The following is a 17801-nucleotide window of genomic DNA, read 5'->3' as shown; positions in this document are numbered from 1 at the left end:
ACGACCATTTGTGTAATTGTATTTAATAATTGTAGAGTAAAACCCATATTCAATTAATTTTACCATTCAGCATTTGGTTTGTGTCTTTACATTTGGATTAAATTGCATTGTTTTAATATGAATTAAATGAATATTAATTATCAATATGGTGCATGGGTACATGAAACTATATTATACTTATATGTGTATATATACCGTACACCTTGTTCAATTTTTCACCCCCAAGAGCACAGAAGGTGTATTCAGCGAAGACACACACTAAACAATGTTACATTGCATGGATACAGTGAAAAGAACATAAAATTCATTTAAAGTAATGTGAGAAGAAATACTAAAATGTTTTTAAATCCAAAGCATGACAATGAGATTGAGAATGAAACTTATGGGAAATGATAGGTGTGTATGTATTTATGTTGAAAATGATGAAAACAATAAAAAAAAAAGTTTTTTCTTTGCTATCAAACCATCTTCTTATTTGAGTTTGTTTAGTTCTACCGGCTGAAATAGTATGTAAGTTAACAAAATGATCTATCACCCATTGTGATGTCACTTTTGAAAAATGAATGTCTATTTACCGAAATACATGTATAAATCGGCCTCGTGCTCTGCCACGCATTTAGCTATATAGATTAATAAGAAATAGTAGCATTTTGTGTTTGGCAAAATGTTTCATATAATGCAATTTCTTTTGATTAAAAGTAATTGATATCACAGTATTCCTAACTATGGCACATGTCGCTACAGGTTACAGCCTGGGCACTGAAGTAAGATAGCATGATTAATATGATGCACAATGCAAGGAGAGACATGTAAATATCATACATTGCCACATTAAATTGATGTTAGGAATTTTATCATTTCATGCGGTATTAGGCAAGTATTTTCTTTTGTAAACAAAATATAGGTAACCTTAAGTAACAACACATATGTAACAACATCCAAAAACATGACATGTACTTGCATGCTGTAAAAATGCTAAAAATATGAACGTTAATTAAAATAAAAATTAACTATGGTCCACATAATATTACCATCATAATTTTTTGAATATGAAATGCTTACACATAGATGTTTTATGTGCGAAAATTTTAAAGTGGTGATATTATGCGAACCTATTCAAATATCTTCACAAGTGGTTAAATTTTATGGATATTTCCAGAAATTTGTGTTCCGTACGTATTTTGACTATATACGTCAATGTATTAGAAATGTGACACATTTTCAAACTTTCGCTTTATTTTTTAAACAAGTGTATCTCCATCAGTATTTTGCAATGTAGAAGTTTGATTCAACATGTACTTCATTTTGTAATAATTCAGGGAGCCAAATATGATACCAAACGAACTTAGTTCTTTGTAATGTTCATCAAAATAAATCTTTTCCATAGTGAATAAATTAAATCCCTAAAACCTATAAAGTCTATTTCCATGTAACAAGTTGATGACAAAGGTCGCATATGACATCACTGTACCACGTACGTGACTACCAAATTAACTAGGCTTTTTGAAATCGGGGTTTAGATTTAAGTCTGTATTATGGTTACTTATCACAATATTTCAGCAAACAAATTATTAGAATTAATTTCTAAAAGCATAAGGAAGACAAGATGCATAAAATTTTGTATACTTTGAAAACATGAGATGTGTCCCTTAACACACATTAAATTACTATGACCATTTTGGTTACACCCTCAGCTGGTATCAAAGGGCTAGTCCTGCTCCTTCCAAATATCCACGTACATGGACATGTAGTTTTAATTTAGTATCAATATATAGCATATTAAAGATGTTAGTTGAATGTTTCACACATAAACACTATAAATCTGCCTGGTGTTTGGCCTCGTCCTGCAGTCAGAATCTGGAGATCATGAAATTTTGGTAGAGGCCCATGACCTTCCTGCTCTACATCCCTATGCATTTAGTTTTTCTTATAGATGTGCAATTATTGTAGATCGAGAAAGGATTTTTTTTTAAATATTGGTCAATAATTGGCATTTTTGGCCCTCCCATTAAGGCTCCAGGGTGTAGGAGTCCTGAAATTTTACAATTTATGTCCCTCTTATCCCAATGATACCCCATACATTACCAAATTTGACAAAGACTTGGAATAGTATAGTTATATACCAAGAAGTTAGAAATGTTTAATTGTTAACAGACAACATGATGAAGCAACCCGACTTTCGTGAAGTAAACATTTTCCATTACCTTTTGTTTCACAAGTGATCCAAAGACAATGTCAATTTCAATTCTATTGGTCGTTTTCCTCCCTGTAAAAATTAAAATGAAAAATATTGAAATGATGATCATTTGTCTAATAACAAAGCTAGCTTGCCAAGCGGATTATAATTTGTAAACAGCAGCTCCAATTTTAATGCAATTACAAATTGATTTTTAAAAACCCTATACATATCAGATAAATTACAAGTACCATAGTTAATTGTCCATTAGATAACAAGATGTGTTTGTGAAACACAAATGCTCCTGATAATGGCCAATTCCGAAGATGGACAAGGTCACAACGGCAAATATCTTGGTACCAGTAGAAAGATCTTGTCAAAAAAAATGATCATGTACAATATGAAAGCTCTAATATTTACCATTTAGAAGTTATGACAAATGTAAAAAAAAAAAATTAAAAGTAGGTCAAATGTCAAGGTCAAAAGGTTCAATACCCATCGAAAGGTCTTGTCACAAGGAATACTCATGTGAAATATCAAAGGTATATCACTTACTGTTCAAAAGTTATTAGCAAGGTTAAAGTTTTCAAAAAGTAGGTCAAACTCCAAGGTCACGGGGTCAAAAATGTTGGTACCCACGGAAAGGTCTTGTCACAAGGAATACTCATGTGAAATATCAAAGCTCTATCACTTACTGTTCAAAAGTTATTAGCAAGGTTAAAGTTTTCAATAAGTAGGTTAAACTCCAAGGTCAAGGGGTCAAAAATGTTGGCACCCACCGAAAGGTCTTGTCACAAGGAATACTCATGTGAAATATCAAAGCTCTATCACTTACTGTTCAAAAGTTATTAGCAAGGTTAAAGTTTCAGACAGAATGACAGAATTACAGACAGGACAAAAACAATATGCCCCCCCCCCCCCCCCCCCCCCCCCCCCCCCCGATCTTCGATCTCGGGGGCATAAAAATTCCACAAACTAAAAACAAATTTTCATGTAATATCCATGTTATTTGTATGTAGAAAATACATGGAACATAGAGACAGAAATCTGTGTTTCATCTATAAAAAAAAAAAATCCCATCTATTTCTCCATGAATTTTTTTCTACATACATCGAAATTAATAAATGAAATTTCTGTATTCCATGTAATTTTCATGTAAATAGATGCAACACATCTGTGTATTCTCCACCAGCATTTTCTGTCAATTCTACATTAATTCTGTAGACCTTGCTGTTGTCTTTGAGAAACTAAGTAACCTCACAAATCTAATAACCATTCAAGGTGAATGGAATGATCAATTCTATATACCTTCACTAAGTGAGTCCTAGGTCATATCTTACTAAAACCTCATCAGATATTATTTGACACAACAATGAATAGCAGATTTCGAGTTATTATTATATGCAATATTCATAGAGCACTAAATATAATATCCAAATTACTCTAAAAGCACTTAGCATAAAATCTATACAAGAGGCCCATGGGCCACATCGCTCACCTGAGTCACCTTGGTCCATTCAGATAATCTGAAGACTTTCCATATATATTTGCATGTAAAACCTTAGTCCCTATTGTGGCCCCAACCTATCCCTAGAGGCCATGATTTTTACAAACTTGAATTTGCACTGTGTCAGAAAGCTTTTGTGTAAATGTCAACATCTTTGGCTCAATGGTTCTTGGGAAGAAGATTTTTTTATTTTCTATGTAAAAATTTCATCCCCTATAGTGGCCCCAACCTACCCCTGTGGGCCATGATTTGAACAAACTTGAATCAGCACTATGTCAGGAAGCTTTCATGTAAATCTAAATTAGCTCTTCTGGCTCAGTGGTTCTTGAGAAGATTTTAATTTCCCTTGCACATACTCTGATCTCCTATTGTGGCCCTATCCTACCCTCCGGGGGCATGATCTTAACAAACTTGAATCTGCACTATGCCAGGAAGCTTTCATGTAAATGTAAACTTTTCTGGCCCTGTTATTCTTAGTAGTGTTCCAATTATCGATTATAATCGAAAATCAGTCATTTCTTGGCAAATTCTAAGTCCTCAATTATGAAAATTTTAATCCAATTAATCGGTTTTTAGACTTTGTTTTCTTTATGACCTAATTAAGACCTATCTATACACCTAAAAAAAAAAAAAAGAGGTACTGTGAGCAATGCTCACTAAGAATACTCCCCGCTTACCCCAATCTCCCAAAGGGTGTTGGTAATAGGTATAAACTACCTCTTTTCAGAGTGTAAAAAACAAATGGCATGACAAACCGAACCATATTGCTACTTCGATGTCCAGTGCGTGTGACCTTTGACCTTTTGACCACAAAATCAATAGGGAACATCTTCATCCCATGGGTAGTCCATATGTATGATATGGTGACTGTAGGTGGAAAGGATAACGCTTTAGAGCCCGGGAACCATATTGCTACTTCGATGTCCTGGAGTGCGCGAGACCTTTGACTTTTTGACCCAAAAATCGATAGGGAACATCTTCATTCCATGGGTAGTCCATATGTATGATATGGTGACTGTAGGTGGAAAGGATAACGCTTTAGAGCCCGGAAACCATATTGCTACTTCGATGTCCAGTGCGCTTGACCTTTGGACCCCAAAATCGATAGGGAACATCTTCATCCCATGGGTAGCCCATATGTATGATATGGTGACGGTAGGTGGAAAGGATAATGCTTTAGTCTCAGTCCGGAAACCATTGCGTCTGCAGACGGACAACCCGATTCCAGTATACACCCCCCCCCCCCCCCCCCCAACTTGTTGCGGGGGGGGGGGGGGGGGGGGGGGGGGGGGGGGGTATAATTATTTATCGTAATGGCGGTACACATGAAAGCGAAAGGCAATTTGTCTAGAATAAAGCATAGTCGGATAGACATGCTTCTGATACAGACATATAAACAAAGGACCATGCATCAAGAAAATTAAACTTTTCAATTGGTGACAATAAATTTGTTTTTGGTTTTATTGATAAATGAATTTGTGTTTATCTATCCTTTGAAGGGGGCATGACCCTTCATTTGAACAAACTTGAAACCCCTAATCACCCAAGGATGCTTTGTGCCAAGTTTGGTTGAAATTGGCCCAGTTGTTCTGGAAAAGATGAAAATGTGAAAAGTTTATACTGACGCCAACACTGCATGAGGCCGATGACAGATAGTGGACAATTAAATTTTGATCAGAAAAGCTCACTTGAGCTAATATGATTTCTAGAAGCAGGGTCTACGCACCAAAATTGGGTATTGTTAGCTTTAGGTATATCCCTGTGTATTCTAGCTACATGTTATTAACTTACAATAATCTGTCATAATTAAAATATAATTAAAATCCAGCAAAGAAAAATATGGAAAGAAATTCATGAATTTAAGGTAATTCCACCCCTTTAGAATTGTAGCTAGGTTCAATCTTATATTTGATTGCTGATTCTTCAAATAATATATCTTACCAACAAATAACAAGAGGCCCATGGGCCACATCACTCACCTGAGTCACCTTGGCCCATATCTGAAGACTTTCCATATATATTTGCATTTAAAACCTTAAATTAGTCCCTATTATGGCCCCAACTACCCCTGGAGGCCATGATTTTTGCAAATTTGAATCTACACTATGTCAGAAAGCTTTCTTGTAAATGTCAACTTCTTTGGCCCAATGGATCTTGAGAAGAAAATTTTTAAAGATTTTCCCTATATTTGTATGAAAAACTTTGACCCCCCCCCCCCCACTTGTTGACCCATCCAACCCCCCGGGGGCCATGATTTGAACAAACTTCAATCTGCACTATGTCAGAAAGTTTTCATGTCAAAATCAGCTTTTCTGGCTCAGTGGTTCTTGAGAAGATTTTTCTAAAGATTTTTCCTATATAGTTGTATGTAAAACTTTGATCCCCCATTGTGGCCCCATCCAACCCCCGGGACCCATGATTTGAACAAACTTGAATCTGCATTATGTCAGGAGGCTTTCATGTAAATCTCAGCTTTTCTGGCTTAGTGGTTCTTGAGAAGAAGATTTTTAAAGATTTCTCTATATATTTGTATGTTAAACTTTGATCCCCCATTGTAGCCCCATCCTACCCCCGGGGGCCATGATTTGAACAAATTTGAATCTGCATTATGTCAGAAAGTTTTCATGTAAAAATCAGCTTTTCTGACTCAGTGGTTCTTCAGAAGAAGATTTTTTCTATATATTTGTATGTAAAACTTTGATCCCCTATTGTGGCCCCATCCAACTCCCGGAGCCCATGATTTGAACAAACTTGAATCTGCATTATGTCAGTAAGCTTTCATGTAAATCTCAGCTTTTCTGGCTCAGTGGTTCTTGAGAAGAAGATTTTTAAAGTTTTTCCCTATATATTTGTATGTAAAACTTTGATCCCCACTTGTGGCCCCATCCTACCCCCGGGGGCCATGATTTGAACAAACTTGAATCAGCACTATGTCAGAAAGTTTTCATGTAAAAATCAGCTTTTCTGGCTCAGTGGTTCTTGAGAAGATTTTTCTAAAGGTTTTTCCCTATATATTTGTATGTAAAACTTTGATCCCCCCCTTGTGGCCCCATCCTACCCCCGGGGGGCATGATTTGAACAAACTTGAATCTGCAAAATGTCAGGAAGCTTTCAGGTAAATTTCAGCTTTTCTGGCCCAATGGTTCTTGAGAAGAAGATTTTTAAATGACCCCACCCTATTTTTGCATTTTTGTGATTATCTCCCCTTTGAAAGGGACATGGCCCTTCATTTGAACAAACTTGAAAGCCCTTCACCCAAAGATGCTTTTGGCCAATTTAAGTTTGGTTGAAATTGGCCCAGTGGTTCTGGAGAAGTTGAAAATGTGAAAAGTGTACAGACGGACGATGGACAAAATGTGATCAGAAAAGCTCACTTGACCCTTCGGTTCAGGTGAGCTAAAAATGATAAAATAAGTATGTAAATTACGGTACTAATAAATTTTTTATCAATTAGCACACATATATACTTGTTATCAATATCAGAAAATTGTAATTTTCCTTTAACAGCATGATCAAAATTTCACAAAAACTAATTAAAACAATATAATAGTATTCATAACAATCTCATGAAACTGTCTCTTTAAAAAATATACAAAATATTTGTGAAAAATAAAGGAAATTTATTACATAATGGATTTGATAAATAATTTAATGAAAACAGTCTTTGCCCTAGAATTCAATATTTTGAACCATATAATTGATTGTTCGTATATAATTTAGACTTTTGAAATATTTTATGGTTAATTAACAAGATTTTTTACAATAACTACTGAAAAAGATTCCAACAAAATTTATGTTCCTGTCATGCATAAATCTTATAAAATCATTGACTTTGCAAAATCTTATGACGTCATAGGAGAGTGGAACTCTGTTAAATCTGCACTATGTCAGGAAGCTTTCATGTAAATGTAAACTTTTCTGGCCCAGTGGTTCTTGAGAAGATTTTGTAAGATTTTCCCTATATATTTCTATGTAAAACTTTGATCTCCTATTGTGGCCCCATCCTACCCCTGGGGGTCATGATTTGAACAAACTTGAATCTGCACTATGTCTGAAAGCTTTCATTTATTGTAAATTTCAGCTCTTCTGGCCCAGTGGTTCTTCAGAAGATTTTTAAATGACCCCACACTATTTTTGCATTTTTGTGATTATCTCCATTTGAAGAAGGCATGGCCCTTCATTTGAACAAACCTGAAAGTCCTTCACCCAAGGATGCTTTTGGCCAAGTTTGGTTAAAATTGACCCAGTGATTCTGGAGAAGAAGTCGAAAATGTAAAAAAAAGTTTACAGATGGACAGACGACTGACAACAGGTGATCAAAAAAGCTCACTTGAGCTTTCAGCTCAGGTGAGCTAAAAAAGTGTATTTCTTGATGTAATAATTATTGAATAGAGTTTCTGCATTACTCTCTAACATATGTAGGGTTTACAAGGGCTGTTCGATATGTATTGTGTACTGTACAATATCTCAAAAGCATTCGACTCAAATAGTGAAATGAACATTAAATCCCTTCAAAGTATTCTCTGCAGTTTGAAATACAAGCTCAGATGTATGTGATGGAGCATTATCATGAAGTACACAAACATGCTTAAATCCTGACACAGGGTATCGTTTATGATAATATTTCTTGAGCTTTTTTAGTATAACATCTTGGTAATACCGAGTTGGAACACTTTTGCCCTTCAGCACCGGAATTTATACGGCTATACCATCACATTAGAAAAATATGCAATAAAGAACCTTCTTTGTGCTTATGGTTCTTTTGGCAACTACAGGCCTCCTACTGTGTTGAGTTAGCCAAATTTTGTTTCCAAACCCATGTTTTGTAACCAGTAACAATGTTTGCAAATTGTCTTTGATTGAATTTGGGAAACATTTTGAGCAATTGCTTAGCAGTTTGTACTCATACCCGTTTTTGGTCATCTGTCAATATATAGCACGCAGTATCCATCTGGCAGAAATCTTTCGTACTTTCAAAATACACTTCAAAATGAAATGCACCCATGATAGCGATATGCCAACAGCTTTGGCAATATCATAAATCGTGTATCTGCCATCTGACTTTCAATTATTTCCCTGACTTTTGAGACATTTGCCTTGCCTGTTACAGTCACAGGTCAGCCAGATTTTGCTGCATCTATGAAAGACTCTGTGCCAGTCAGAAATTTCTTTCTCCACCTACGAACTGTCTCATGAGATACCTTATCAGACCCATATACTTCCCCCAATTCAGTAAAAATCTGCATTACTGAATGACTGAGTTTTGTGCGAGCTTTTATATAAGCTCTAATTTCTTCAATATTCTCAACCCGTTTTCCAACCATTTTTAGAACAGTGGTCAACGACTGGCTCTATTGAAATGACCATAAGTTTAAAACTAAGTGGAGCTGAAGACTTGTGTTTATACCGTTGGAAAGGTATTGAATAGACCTATTCAAGAGTTCCATTATCCACGAAATCTTGCAAAGCGTTATCGCGCTGAGGTACAATACACCTTGCATATTGAACAGCCCTCGTACCTCCTTTACAACATAGTTTTTTGAAATACTTACCATTTTAAAACTCTTAATGACCTGATTTTAAGCTGCAATTTACATTTCTCTACAGATGCATAAATTAACAAAGTTTGTTGATTCTAGGACTCAAATCTACAAGAGCCCAAAGAAGGGTTATGCCATATATCACCATATCATCTGAATTATAGGTCACAGTGACCTTGATTTAGGGTGACACATCTACCAAAGATTTATTAACTAACCAAATTTGATGATTCTAGACCAAATAATTGTTCAGTTACGAGTCAGACAGGATTTTGCCATATTTGGCCATATCCTCTTAATCAAAGGTGACATGTGACCTAACTTTCAAATGCAGCCCACCCCCTACCAAATATGTATCATCTGACAAAGTTTGATGATTCTAGGTCTCATATCATTTAAGTTATGAGCCAGAAATGAAGCGGGGCAGACAGACAAACAGTCAGATGGATGGACACAATCACCACAATATAATATGTCCCGTTTTAGATGGACATTAGATTAACAAGCGTTTTTTTTCAAAATTATTTGAGGGTCAGGGAGAACTTCATCTAAATTTTAAATATGCATCTCAGTTTGGTCAAGATCCAGTAATTTAAGGAGGCTGGCATTTAAAAAAAGACTATATCACTAAAATCTTATACTTTTAGTGCAAGGTTTTGTACCAGGAAAAGCACTATTGGCCAAACAATTACAATGTGACTGTTATATATATTCCTTCATCTCTGGCAGGGTATACTAGTCAACATTCTCTCTTTGATGTTGAAATTACAACAAAAAAGAGGCCCCCAAGCCTTATCAGTCACCTGAGTATAGTTATAAGTATCACTAATCCCAAGGACTATGAAATCTAGAAAAAAATACTGCTTTGAATACTATATATTCAACAAAAGTACATGTACAAGCTTTTAAGATCACACCTTTCTTTTAAATGCCCTCAAAAGTGCCTACAGTGATGAAAGGCTTTACATAAGATAATATAAGTAACATTAACACACTGATGTACCAATCATCGCCAACTTTCGATTGTCAGTCGCTATAACTGAAATGATGTGAATAATCGATTGTCATTTTGAAAATCGAAAATCGCCGACGCCAGTATTTTTAAAAAATAATACGAATATTCCTGCCGCGTCTTAACTAAAATCAACAAGAGGCCCATGAGCCACATCGCTCACCTGATCGAGTCACCTTGGCCCATTTCTGAAGACTTTCCATATGTATTTGCATGTAAAACCTTAGTCCCTGTTGTGGTTCCAACCTACCACTGGAGGCCATGATTTTTACAAACTTGAATCTGTACTAATGTCAGAAAGCTTTCATGTAAATGTCAACTTCTTTGGCCCAATGGTTCTTGAGAAGAAGATTTTTAAAGAATTTCTCTATATATTTGTATGTAAAACTTTCATCCCCTATTGTGACCCTAACCTAACCCCGGGACCATACTTTGAACAAGCTTGAATCAGCACCATGTCAGGAAGTTTTCATGTAAATCTCAGCTCTTCTAGCTCATTGGTTCTTGAGAAGATTTTTCCTATATATTTGTATGTAAAACTTTGATCCCTTATTGTGGCCCCATCCTACCACAGGGGGGCCATGATTTGAACAAACTTAACTCTGCTCTATGTTAGGAAGCTTTTCATGTAAATATCAGCTTTTCTGGCTCAGTGGTTCTTGAGAAGAAGATTTTTAAATGACCCCACCCTATTTTTGCATTTTTGTGATTATCTCCCCTTTGAAAGGGACATGGCCCTTCATTTGAACAAATTTGAAAGCCCTTTGCTCAAGGACATTTTTGGCCAAGTTTGGTTGAAATTGGCCCAGTGGTTCTGGAGAAGAAGTCGAAAATGTAAAAAGTTTACAGACAGACGACAGACAACAGGCGATCAAAAAAGCTCACTTGAGCTTTCAGCTCAGGTGAGCTAAAACTGGCTGACGAAGCTGAATTATCCGATAAGATTGAAATTGAATATTGTTCAGTGTTTTCCCTAAGAACCGGCCGCCGGCCAAATTGACCGTTTCAAACGATTTTCTGGCCGGTTCAAATATAAAAAATCAAAAAATAATATGTTGTCAATTTCAGTGATGTTGATTTACACAATCGATCTTTGCAAAGAATGTATGCGGTAGCAATTGGTTGGCTATAAATATCTTTCATATTTCTTCCTTGTTTATGTTTTTATCGAGAGCTTTTTGAAACGGCGATTTTGATTGGACGATATTTTAAACTCTCACCTTGCGCGCGAGAAGCACATGGCAGTGAAAAATAATGAAGCGTCGAACGAATACATTACATGATTTCTTCCAGTCAAAACATCGCAAAGGTGTGTATTTAACACCACTGTGACTAACTTGTCTGAGGTAAAAATGTTCAACCCTTTGGTATATATTTAAAAATGTAGGTTAAAAAGTGGCATATGAACAAGGGTCATTTTGCCCCCTGAAATGCCTCAGAATGCAGGATTTTGCGTCTAATTTTCCAAACTTTCCATACCCCCCCCCCCCCTGGCCTGTTACAATTCTAAATGGGCCTGTTCAAATGAAATGAATGGAAAACACTGTTGTTTAACGTCCTGCTCAAGAATATTTCACTAAATAATATGAAGATGTCACCACTGCGAGTGAAGGGCTGGAAAATTTAGGCCTAATTGCTCGGCGCTTAGTCTTTAAGTAGGGAGGGATCTTTATCGTACCACACCTGCTGTGACACGGGGCCTCGGATTTTGCCTCTTACAACAAGCAAGGGGTAATGAGGCTCTATTCTAACCCAGATCCCACAAGAACAACAACAAAAGTCGAGAGATCTATCCCTATCCCGGGAAAACCAAATCGAAATCCCTATCCTGGAAAACCAAATCGAAAGTATCGGATTATTAACTTCAAAATTCTAATGATTTTAGACGTCTCCATGAGTGAAAAATTCTCAAGAGAGACGTTAAACAAGATACAATCAATCACTTTAATTATTTTATTCTAATTAACTTAATATTTAGGGTAAAAAATAAAGTAAATTAATATATCTATTTTATATATTTGAAATGAATAAAATTCAATTATTTTTCAATTAAATTCGATCATCGATTAATTTGTTATTCCCGAGTGCCCATCACTATTAACACATGATATGACTTATTTGGAACCATCCTACTGTCAATACTCTGGGGTTGCAAAATTCCCAAGTTTGGTACATCCTTTTCTGCTTTTCCTATCTAAAATATATATTTACTTTGTATACAATATTAGCAAACTTCAAGTAGTATTTTAAATGATAAAGAAAATATAATCACTATGATAATTTTGGCTCAACCCTGGAACCAAACCCTTACCCCTAGGAACATGAAATTAACAATTTTGGTAGAGGACTCCCCATTCCTTCTAAATATCTACCGTATTTAGTTTCAATTTAGTATCAATAGCATTAGAAGATATTATCTAAATGTTTTACATATATATACTATATAATACTAAGTTTTGGCCCCAGGTGTCAGAACCTATACCCCATGGATCATGAAATTTACCATTTTTGTAGAGGTCTTCTTACTCTACATCACTGTGTAATTAGTTTTTCTTACACATACATATTGCAGAGAAGATTTTAACATTCCTAAATTTTTGGCAGTTTTACCTCGCCCCTATAAGGCTCCAGGGGTGGAGGAATCCTGAACTTCATAATTTATGTCCTTCTTGTCCAAAAGATGATTCATACCCAATTTAAAGGAATTGGAATGGTACTTATCAAGAAAAAGTTAAAAATGTTTTATTTTCACACCTTTAATAACTGAACAGTTTGGCCCCACCCTTATACCAAAACCCCTACCCCTGGGATCATAAAATTTTCAATTTTGGGAAGGTTTACCTAGTCTTTCTAAATTCTATTTAGTTTCAATTTAGAATCAATAGCACTAAAGAAGATGTTATTTAAATGTTTTACACTTAAATGCCATGTACCAATTAAAGTTTGGCCCCACCCTGGGGTCAGAACCCCTACCCCGTGGATCATAAAATTTACAATTTTGGTACAGACCTTCCTGCTCTCTATCACAATGCAATAATATCTGTACTCAAAAACTGTCCTTTCCGTACGCGCAAAGTCCTTATTAAAAAGTACTTAGTTTTTCTTACACATGTGCAGAAAGTGTAGAGAAAAAGATTTTTAAAAATTAAGTTTACTCAGGTGACCTAAAAAGTGCATTGATTGATCATGATCAAAAGTTGCTTAGGAAGAAACTACTCAGTTGCTGATAATAATTTTATTATTACACTAAAAATGTTGTGTATTTTTTCTACCGATTTGTGTTATTTTTTTTCTGATAGAAAGATTGGATTTTGATTCTAGAGTGGACCCAAAACATAAAAAAAAAACTTGAAATGGTTTAATTGTTTTTGCAAAATTTTAATTCCTATATTTTTTCAAATTGCAAATACAATTTTACACAGACAGACAATGGTTTTCTGATACAAATACATGTACTTCTTAAACAATAAAATGTCTCTCTTTATTGTTTCATTGGGTGATGAAAGTAGCTAGCATTGCAGAAAAAATGCATAAACCACTTATGCAAATTTTTTATGCAATGATCGCTACCTTCATCACCTGATGAAACAACAAAAAGAGACATTTTATTATTTATATTTATATTTTCAAGTATTATTTAAAGATATAAACTAGAATTAAGATCTAAAATATCAAATGGTTACTATGAATTTACAGTAAGTGTGAACGACTCAGCTTCTCAAGTTCATTCGAGGTCTCGGATAGTTGGTTTCAAAACAAATCTGTCAATGATGACGCATCAAGGAAAGAACAATCACTGCGATTGGACCAATATTTAAAGGGGCGGGAATAAAAATAATTCTAGATGGTCACACGTGTCTTTACACTAGCATGTCATTACATAATCTTTTAGCACGATGGAAGAGACTGCGAAAAGGGAAAACCAATACCAACTAAAACAATGATGTTGATTTTAAAATTACATGCCAAGGGTTTACTTTATGGTAAAATCAGTAAGAAATTAGGCGTCGCAAAGGCCACATTATAAAATTGTCAATCATGGGAACTCTTGCACCGAAAATGTCGCCAACAAAGCTCACACCAGATGTACTTTTGTTTATCGAGTATGAAATTAAAAAGAAATAAAGTGTATATTATAGAGAAATCAGACAAAATTTATTAATTTGTAGAGCTGCGAGAAATTTTTAGGGAAATTACTTTCAAGAAACTGCAAAGAAAATCCAAGAGAAGCATATTTCGTCTGAACACAGCTGGGACTCGTCATGAAATATTTGTCTTTTTAAAATTTAACATCGTCTATTCTATATTTACAAATGAATGTAAATATAGAATAGAGAGGGTCAATTCGTGACAAGCCCCTGTGGTCTGAACACGAACGAAGTGTTGAAAACTTCTTTGCTACTGATTTTATTGCAATTTAGGCCGAGTCAGTTATATATATATAGAGAGAGAGAGAGAGAGAAAACTCTAAACACTTTGTTGAAATATTTCGACCGTGTTACCGGTCTACTTCAGTCGTGTTTTCGTGAAGAAGACCGGTAACACGGTCGAAATATTTCAACAAAGTGTTTAGAGTTTTTTCTGTATTTTACTTCCAAAAAAGAGACTTTATATATATATATATATGTATATATATTGACGAAGCAAGTGTCACGTTCGTACAACGGGTAATTGCAATCATGGACATACCATAGGAGCTTGAAATTTTATCAATAAAGTTAATAAAATGTACTTGATTGACCATAGCTCATGGCTTGGTCAATCAAGTACATTTTATTAACTTTATTGACAAAATTTCAAACTCCTATGGACATACAGTTAGGGGTGGACCAGTGATATAGGTTCAAATGTACGCCAGTATCGCAACATTAACAATCGACCTTTGCTATGACGTTATAAAAGGCGCGTCTAATGCTAACGAAATGCTGAATTTCTTTAATAATGTGTTACATGTACAGGAGAGGGATGGTTTGGGGAATTTAGTTTTTGCTAGAATTCACAGAACTTGCTGATGTACATTCAATTAACAGTATCTAGCGATGGTTACTTCCGAATTTCTTTCGAAAATGTGGGAATATATAACAGTAAAAGACATCAAAGCATGCCATGGGTTGAAAATAAATGTTTTCTCGAAGTAGAATATCTATTGATCTTATTACTTAATCTGACAAATTATTTTAGGGGCAAGATCAAATGTTTAATGTTAGAGAAAACTGAGTTCGCATAGTTCTCACCAAGACACACCCCCCCCCCCCCCCTTAATAAAAAACTAAATATGAAGTATGTTGAAACTATTCGATTAGCAAGTAAAACAAATGAAAGTGTACATTGAAACTATTAAACGTTTATTAAAATGTATCATTATGTGGTTTTAAAGTCTTTTTTTCCCACTAATGTGTAATCGATGTCTGATGACAGAAACTTACCAGTTTTTACCCCCTCTTCCCCCTAACTATTTGAATTTAGAAAGTTTTCCGACATCGATCTGTTCCAATGCTTTACAAGATTTCGAAAATATCCTCTGAGAGATTTATTTTAAAATAACGATATGGAAACTGCGAATGTGAAAGAAACAACAAAACAAAAGCATTGTTCTTAAACGGACAAAATCGCCTATAGAAACATGTACTGAAATTTCTGATCACTTAAAACTGACAAGTATCTACAGGAATTTAAGGGAGTAACCTTTCAATTTTTATTGGGATATAGAGGCAACTGCGGATCCTGCCTTTTCCCGCAGCATTTTCGATCCCATCATTATTTTTTTTCTTCTTTTCAATATTCAGCACTATTTGAATTCTGGGATATTGCTATCCTGCCTTTTCTCTACATATCGGAGCTCGCCTTTTTCACCCTGTATTCCCCCTCCCATACCTATTGATACTGCGATGGATTATAACACGGTTATTCCTGTTTAAAAGATTTATAAGGTATCTGATGAAAGTTATATCTTCTAAAGTTTACGAGATATCTTGTATTTTTTATAAGACATCTTATATTTTTTTCTTTATAAGATATCCCATCACTTTTATACATGTAGATATCTAGTATATATAAGATAAACTTTACAAGACATTTTATTAACGTAATCTCAAATCTCCGTTGTCAAATCAAAACCGATATTGAATCTCACGCTACGTATGGTGCAATTTACACTGAAATCAAATAGTGAAACTTACACTTGTTAGGCACGAGATAATATAATGCCAAATACTTGGGACCACCTACCTATAATTTAACCGACCTATCAAAAGCACTCTTTAAAATCACTCGGGGACTTTCCAATGAACTATCTGGAGCACGTCATGTACTTGCCGATATGTCTCATTCACACTTACTGTAAATCCACAGTAACCCATTTGTAATGTTATATAGAACAGCCAATGCACCCTTTGACCTTGCTGACACTCCATATTTGGTAATGATTTTTCAGACAGGTGGTACTAGAAAACCGGATCAAACTAGTTTGCAACGAACATGTATTTATTGCATGATGAAAGCAACGTCAATTTTAAAAGATATATAAGAGAAAAGATTCAGTGAATGTAAATATATATTAAGCATTTATATCTTATACTTACTGCCAATTTCATTGTAGGGTGTAGTTAGAGCATTTTGATGCAGTTCTTGAAAACTGAGTAAAACTTCATTCTCTGCTAAATTTCTTAAACGCCTCTTAACACTTTCTGCCGATTCATCACTGCACTCACATAAATACACTTCCTCCATGTATTTGAGCTGTGGCGGTTTTTTCAAAGCTTGTTCTATCTCTTTGGCTTGCTCATGTAAAGGCATCTCTTCTTCAGGTAGTAAATCTAGTGGAATTGCAACGGACCTCAGTCTTAAACTGTCAGCATGTTCAAGAATAGAATGTATCCAATTCTGAATTTCAGGTTTGTCATTTTTACTGTTGGCTCCACGTGTCACTAGATGTATGATTTTATGACATGGCAAATCTGAAAACGTGTTTTCCACAACACATTCTCCCAATTCATATTTCTCTCCAGTTTTCTTCATTACTGTGAATCCTGAAATTATTTCAAAGAAGAGTATTGAACAGGCAAATAATCCTTTAAAATCACCTGAGAATAATACAGACACATGTGTACATCTATATCATTCTCTAAACTTATGATAAACATTATCCATTAAACAATATACTTCATATTTTCATTATACTTAATGTAGCTCATAACACCAAAATTTTATTTAATGGCTCATTACAGTGGATTTAGAGTAAGTGTGAATGAATGAGACATATCAGCAAGTACATGACGTGCTCCAGATAGTTCATTGGAAAGTCCCCGAGTGATTTTAAACAGCGCTTTTGATAGGTCGGTTAAATTATAGGTAGGCGTTCCCAAGTATTTGGCATTATATTATCTCGTGCTTAACAAGTGTAAGTTTCACTATTTGATTTCAAAGTAAGTTGCACCGTACGTAGCGTGAGATTCAATATCGGTTTTGATTTGACAACGGGGATTTGAGATTACGTTAATTGCGAGCGAAGCGACGCGACGAGCGAAGCGACGCGACGAGCTCGCTCCAATGATTACACATATGAGT

At 35.1% G+C, this 17801-nt stretch overlaps 1 protein-coding gene across 1 annotated transcript in view; it reads right to left on the bottom strand.

Moving 5' to 3' along the window:
• The window catches only part of LOC130051272 (uncharacterized), a 116822-nt gene extending 99620 nt beyond the window's left edge, over nt 1–17202 (bottom strand). The window contains exons 1-2 of the mRNA XM_056153067.1: nt 16817–17202; nt 2205–2266 (exon numbers count right to left, since the gene is read on the bottom strand). Coding sequence (XP_056009042.1) covers nt 2205–2266; nt 16817–17030 — 276 coding nt within the window. The 5' untranslated portion in view covers nt 17031–17202. The remainder of the gene's footprint in view (nt 1–2204; nt 2267–16816) is intronic.
• Between the last annotated feature and the right edge of the window lie 599 nt (nt 17203–17801).

Source organism: Ostrea edulis, chromosome 1, assembly GCF_947568905.1.
Source record: "Ostrea edulis chromosome 1, xbOstEdul1.1, whole genome shotgun sequence".
NCBI classification, from domain to species: domain Eukaryota; kingdom Metazoa; phylum Mollusca; class Bivalvia; order Ostreida; family Ostreidae; genus Ostrea; species Ostrea edulis.
This window is presented reverse-complemented; position numbering and strand designations above follow the sequence as displayed.